Here is a 7,185-nt window from a genome sequence, read left to right on the forward strand (position 1 = left end):
CTTTCTACAACCCCTTAAACGCTTCAGCAATCCTCTCCCCAGGAAACCCCTGCAAACAGGACCTGAGCGCTGCACAGGAGCAGTCAGGAGCACAGAGCAGGTACCAATGCCTACACTGCCTGTGCTGACATGCAGCAGCAGCACCAGTCACAGATAAGGCTGTCTGCACTTCCCAGCCGCACGTACCTTCATGCTAAGCGAGATGCTGCACCGGGGGCCTCGGCGTGAGGCACGGGCCGAGCATCACGCTCGCAGCCTGGACCACCTCGCCCTCTCAAGCCTCGGAGGGGCTGTCTGGGCACCCCGCGGTCACAGGGGCCCCCTCTCTGGGGGAGGGGCAGCCCTGCCGCGGGGCCGCGATAGGGCCAGTCCCGGGGCAGCAAAGCCCCGCCGACCCCCACAGCCTGAGGGCCTGCCCGCCTGGGCGCTGCCCACCCGCCCCCGCCCGGCGCTCACCCAGGCGGAGCCCGCAGCTGCTGGCCACGGCGGCGCGGAACCGGTCCATATGGGTATTGCGCTTCGTGTCAGGCTCCCACATCACCTGCGACTCCATGATCTCGGGCTCCCGGGACATGACGGCGGCAGCGAGCGAGCGCAACGAGCAGCCTCCCTCTGCCGAGCGGCCGCACGCGCGAGACGCTCCCGCGCCCCGCAGCCCTGACTGCCGGGCCCCTCCTCCGGCCGCCCCTTTTAAGGGCCGCGGATCCCCAAGGGGCCGCCTCACTCCGTAATCTTCCGCCGGAGAGAAAAGAGTGCGGGGCGCCGTGCCCCGCCCCGCCCGCCGAGGGGGCGGTGAGGGAGGGAGGGGGGGGGGGGGGGGGGCAGCCCAGCCCCGCGCAGCTCCGGGGGACGCCCCTGGGGAGCGGGGGGTCCCGTCCTCGGCTCCCGCAGGGTGGGTGCGGAATGAATGGCGGGCAGGGCCGAGCCCGGTGCTGCGCTGGGGGACCCTCAGGGCCCGGCCTCTTGCTGGGGGGTGTCCCGGCGGGCTCTCACCTCCGGCGGCAGCGAGACCACCCCCCCCTCTCCCCAGTCCGGTTTTTTATCCCCGGGGCAGCCCCGACCCGGCGGTTTGCACCGTGACAGGAACCCTGTTGTCTCTAACCACCGGGCTGTAACAGGATTACCGGGCGGATCCCCCCGGTGCCCCCCCCAGCAGGAGTGGGGCGGCCTGGGGGCCACGTCCTGCCCTCGGAGGCCGGTGGGGCCCCGGGGACCCCCCGCCTGACCCCCCCCGGGACCCCCTGCCTGACCCCCCCCGGGACCCCCCGCCTGACCCCCCGCCACCTCTACCGGTCACCGGCGGGGGAACCTTCACGCTTTTCAACGAATCTCTGCAAAATTACCACCGCTTTATTATGACTATTTTTCTTTTTTTCTTTTTTTCTGTAAAATCCCGGCTGGCCAGTGTCTCTGACCCAAGCACGAAGCATTTCCCCACAGCCTCGCCATTCCAGTTACCCTTCTGCCACATTCCCTGCCTACATGTCTTGCCCCTCCAATGAAAATCCATTGCTTCTCTTTCCAAACGCGAGGGCTTTTCTCCCGCGGACAGCAGCTCTGTCCTAACAGCCGGTTTTGGCCAAGAACTGGTGGCAATTAAGTACTTAATAACAACCGATGCACAAGTCACCGTGTGTACGTGCTGCTTATGTAACTGTCATTTTCAAGGTCATTCTTTCCCTTCAAACTCGTAGATGCCTCGAAAAGTGGAAATTTGATGGTAAATTTTATAGGCATACAGTGTAAACGCGGCAGTAAAACACATGTAGTAGGCAGCAATAATAGACTTGCAATAAATTTCAACCATATCTTCTGTGCTGCTAAAAAATAATGATTAAACTTGCAGGCCATGACAACGTGATTTGAACAATCCCGCAATTTTGATTTCCCTCAAAAAAAGACCTTACACGTCGTGTATTCTTAAATAACCCTCTCCGGAGCCTGGAGGACCTGCAGAGATTGGGGGTGGAATCAGGACACGTTATCTGCTTTTATCTGCCCGCCCTGCCTTGGCAGTGAAGCTCAGGGAGGTCAGGGGAGGTGTGAAATCCACAGCATGGACACCCTGCCAAGCCTCGAGATAAGGGAGGGACAAGGGACACATGCCCCAGTGCCTGGGCCCTGCTGCTTCAGCTCTCCAGCTGGACTCGGGAGACACAGCCAGTGGTGGAGGAAACCAGCTCCCTAGGAGCTCCATCCTTCTGCACGCCCACAGGAAAGAATGCTTCTACTTTTTGCCCTTTGGGTTATGAAGGTGTTTATTATGGTAACAAAGCAATAACCGATGTGGAGATACATACTGGCGTGGGACACGAAGTATTGTGGTGCAGCTGCCAGGGTCAGATTTTACAAGGGTACGAGACCTCCTGCCCACACCACAGCCCTCTGCGAGGGATCTGCAGGGCAGCCCTGGCCCTCCACAGCTATTGACCCCTGGCTGGTTTACAGCCCGTTCTGCTCTGGGGTGTAAAGAGAAGCTTTTGGTCCGGTTTTCTTCGGTACTCCATCAATTACACCCGACACAAATACGCAGTGAAGCTGTCAGGGCTGGTGTTCATACAGGTATCATAGAATTGTGGAATGGGTTGGGTTGGAAGGGACCTTAAAGATCACCCAGTCCCACCCCTGCATGGGCAGGGACCCCTCCCACCAGCCCAGGCTGCTCCAAGCCCCATCCAACCTGCCCTTCAACACTGCCAGGGATGGGGCAGCCACAGCTTCCCTGGGCAACCCGGGCCAGGGTCTCACCACCCTCACAGTGAAGAATTTCCTCCTAATGTCTAATATCAATCTAACCTCTTCCGCTTTCAAACCATTCCCCCTCGCCCCATCACTCCCTGGCGCTGTCAAGCCCAGCTCCCCTGTAGGCCCCCCCTTCAGGCACAGCAAGGCCGCTATAAGGTCTCGTCAGAGCTTTAACTCCTGGAAGCAAACCGCGGCTTTCCCATTTCCGCACCATTTCACCCGCCCCAGCCCCGTCCCCGGCCCGGGCCGCGCGGCCGCCGCCCCTCAGCGCCGCGGACGGATCCCTGGCGGCGCACGGCGGCCGCGACGCCGCCGCGCCTGATTGGCTGCCACGCGCCTGGCCCCACATCAGCCCAGAGCCCGCTCTCCCTACGCCCGGGCCGACGGCGCAAGAGCTGACACCACGGGGGACCAATTAGAGCAAAGGTCTCTCAAGGCCTCTTCTCTCTCGACCAATGGGCGGCCGCAGGAGAAGGAGGTGTGCCCAATCGGGGCGCGGCTCTCATCCTGCCCGGCGGGAGGGTGCTGGGTCCCGCCGTGATGCCCCGCCGCGCTGGGGCGAGCTCGGCCCGGCCCCGCCGCTCGTCCTCGCTGTGAGATGGAACATCAGCGCCAAACTAGCCGCCTTCCTCCACCGAAAGCAGCCCCCGCATCTAAAAGGAAAACGTGCAGCCGAATCACCCGAGCAGGGACCCAAAAATCCCCTCATTGCTCTGAATAAGGTGGAAATTAAACGGGATTGACCCATTTGGTGTTCAAGGAGGAAGGGACATGCTGGGAATTTGGTGATAAAACTTGGGCGTTTAGACCTTCTCATTTATCAACAGCAGTTTTACTCTTGCACCCTAACTTAGAATCAGTCATACCGATGCCTCCATGTTCCTCACCCTCATTCCCTTTTTTTTCCTCATCCAAACCCGTCTTTTCTACTTTCAAAAGTGACTTTGGAAAAATAGGAAGGGAAAAAAAAGAAAAGGAAAATTAAACAACCCTCTGATGAGAAAACGGGCATTAACAGGACTGCAGTGACTACTAAAAATAGTTTGGAGACTAGATTAGGATAGCTGGAGGAAAGTAGCCTGAACAAGATTAACTGGAATTGACCATTTTCAAATCTTTTTAAGCCTCACTTTATACCTACTAATAGTAATAATAGGTTAGAAATTAAGTCACGTTTTCAGCTTTAGATTGGATTAGGGGCCCTTCAAAAAAAGATGCTCCAGAACCGATTCACAGGGATAATGCTGCTGATGGCACTACCTCATTTGTGGCCTGCGAGGTACCTCATCTGCAGACAGTCTGTGAAATTAAAACAAGTGATGAAATGCAGGGACCTGTGAGATTAAAGTTTTGTAATATAGCTCACTGCAATCTGCACGACGCTGGGGCCTGATCATTATCCATTGATCCAACAGATGGATTAGGAAATCCAAAGATTTTGGAAAGTTGTGTGGTTTTTTTTAAAAATTCAATATTCAGAGTGGCCACCAGCTGGTTAATGAGTCTGTATAAGAAACTTCTGGCTTCCTTGACAGCCATGATCTTTGCAACCTCTTCATGGTGTCAGGAGAAGTAACCAGAATCAAAATCAAAAGCATTTGCAGAAAGGGAAGAAGAAGGAAAAAAGAAAGAAGGGAAAGGGAGAGGGAGAGGGAAGGGGAAAGGAAAAAAGAAGTAGTAAATGAGCAGTGACACACTGCAAGGAAAGCTTCACAGAGCAGGTAGCAAATGTCAAGAGAAAAGGCTTAAAATGGCATGAGGTCAGCTGTGACAAGTTGAAGCTGTCAGATGAGGTAAAGACAGAAAAATAAAGGTCAATGAGGTTAAGGACTGGTGCACAGTAACACCAGCTGGCTTTCTTCAAGGCTGTGCCATTTTTTTAGCACAAGAATTATTTTAAAAGAGAGAACCCTATGATCTGCTAGAACTTTGATGTCTAGAAGACCCCAATCTATTCTTAATACTGTCCAGATTGTTGTTAAATCTCCGTATTTGAGTAAGACACCTTGCACAGTTTCTAGTGCAGACCAGGAAACAGAGAGGTACACCCATCAGAGGTTCTTTCTAGAAACCTCACAGTTGTCCTTACTCAAAAGTTCAACAAGGTTGAGATCGATATTTGATGCCATGATGCAATGTATTCTTTGAGTGGGCACAATTTCATTTATTTAAACGGGAAGGGTGAAATACTGCTCAGTTTCCTAAGAGCTGTGGATTTGGCGAGATGAATGTACCTGAAATAGGCTCATTGAGGCAGGTGAGGAAATCAATCGAATACCAGGAAAGACTCCCAAATTATCCTGACCTCATCTGAAGGACAACCCTGAGCACAGGCTCTCAAAGGCTGCCCCTAAACTCTGGGCCTTTGGGCCCCTGTGAAGAATGGATGGAAAGAAACAACAGGCACTTTGGGGAATGTGATTTTGAGGGGATCTCACCACGGAAACTCACATAGGGAAGTAGGAACATCCCCAGATTGGCCAAAATGAGACTCATCAGACCAGAAACAGCACAGGGGGACCCAGAGAAGGCTATGCCAACTGGAGGCAATTTGAAGAACTGGTACAGAAAATAATACTCGTGACAGTTAATATAAAGAACTGCAAGGTTCTTTACATGCAAGAAATGTCCCTGGAGCAGCCACTTCACTGTGTGCTGGGAGTTCTGGCACTGCATGGCACTGAGGCCAAATAACCAGAATCATTCTAAGAACTTAAAAAATACCCATTATCAGTTGCCAACCCATTCTGGAAGAGTATGAGACAGACTTCAGAGTGTACGTGGGTACCAACATATCAGCAATTTTGGAACCACCTTAAAAGAGAAGAAAAGCATCAATTATAAATAGATAAAGAATCTGTATCCTACTGAAATCAAGTAGGAACCTAAGTACCTTCCTGGATCTTGGCCCAACTCTTTCAGGACCAAATATAAATAAATATAAAAGGTCTAGCCCATTCTGCTAAATGTGAAAATAAGTGTTTTGGCCAGACTAAAACTAGGAAAAAAGCCATCATGAGAGATGTCTTTATTATAGATGTCTGCTCAACTGCCCAGCAACCAGGCTTAGGCCAGGTTTGAACATCAAGGACAGAGGGTACGAAACTGGAAAGAGATACCCCGAGTTACTCCACTGGTGGAGGAGCTACCAGCCATGCTCCTGGCTCTGGAGGAACTCCCCAGGAAGGGCCAGAGCTTGGTCTGTAGTTTTCAGAGCAGAGATCCTGAATGGTGTCCAGACACAGTCACAGGCCACATGCACATTCCCAAGCACATGGAGAAGCTCAGGGGGGTGTCTTGGGATCCCCCGTGCCTTCAACTTACTGTTGGGCAATTTAGCAAACATGTTCTGCCCCTCTCACGTCGCCACTGGGTGCAGAATCCACACAACAAACATATGGATCTGCTTTTATATTGTCTTCCCAGCGTTCCTATCTTCTCCTCAACCTCCTGTCAATTCACAATGATGAATCAGAAGGTGCTTTGAAGGCAATAAAGTGCTTTTCTTTCTTCTGGGGATTCTTACCTCACTTTGCTAACATCCTGGCTGGGTTTCACCACCCGGAGGGAGCTGATAACATTGTCTAATTTCTGCTTCCCAACAGGTCTTTTGTTAGCTTAGTTAGTCAGGAAAAACCAACACAAAACCTGTCAGGAGAGGGAGCTCTGAGTGGAGCTGCGTTTCAGCATCTACAGCTGAGTCAGAGTTCCTGAAGCATAAAAGACACGAGGGAGGCCTTCAGGATCCCTCGATCAGAGGGGACAGTGTACAGAAAAGATGTCCATTTTTGAGGTTTCATGTGCATATTTTGGGGATCACATCTGGGAATCTCTTCTGAGAAGGATACCCAGGCAGGAAAGGCTGTATTGGCTGCACCTCAAATACTGTGTTCAGTTTTGGGCCCCTCACGACATTGAGGGGCTTCGAGTGAGTCCAGAGACAGACGACCAAGCTGGTGAACGGTCTGGAGAACAAGTCTTATGAGGAGCGTCTAAGGGAACTGGGGCTGTTCAGTCTGGAGAAGATAAGGCTGAGGGGAGACCTCATGGCCCTCTGCAACGGCCTGAAAGGAGGCTGCAGCAAGGGAGGTGGTGTGTCGGTGTCTTGACCCTAAAACAAGCGATGGGACAGGACCGCGTCCCCAGCACCGCGTCTCCACCTCCTTCCCACGCCCCCAGGGACGGTGATTCAACCACCTTCCCTGGGCGGGGGGGTTGCATCTAGATGACCTTTAAAGTTCCTTCCAACCCAGGCGGTTCTAGGGTGTCTCCGGCAGGTTCACACTAGGTACTAGAAGAAACGTCTTCACTGGAAAGGGTTCCCAATCCCTGGAACACTCCTCGGGCGCACGGACCCGCCTCCCGCACCGCCTCCGACCCCCCCCGCCCGAGCGGCCGAGTTCCCGGCGCGGCCGCTACGCGGCGCCACAATCGCGGTGC

At 53.7% G+C, this 7,185-nt stretch overlaps 1 protein-coding gene across 1 annotated transcript in view; it reads right to left on the reverse strand.

Moving 5' to 3' along the window:
- Positions 1–650, reverse strand: part of AACS (acetoacetyl-CoA synthetase) — a 38,127-nt gene extending 37,477 nt beyond the window's left edge. Inside the window, exon 1 of the mRNA XM_051634085.1 lies at positions 457–650. Within this exon, the coding sequence (XP_051490045.1) occupies positions 457–574 (118 nt within the window). The 5' untranslated portion in view covers positions 575–650. The remainder of the gene's footprint in view (positions 1–456) is intronic.
- Positions 651–7,185: the final 6,535 nt, after the last annotated feature.

This window comes from Apus apus, chromosome 16 (assembly GCF_020740795.1).
Source record: "Apus apus isolate bApuApu2 chromosome 16, bApuApu2.pri.cur, whole genome shotgun sequence".
Classification (NCBI taxonomy): Eukaryota; Metazoa; Chordata; class Aves; order Apodiformes; family Apodidae; genus Apus; species Apus apus.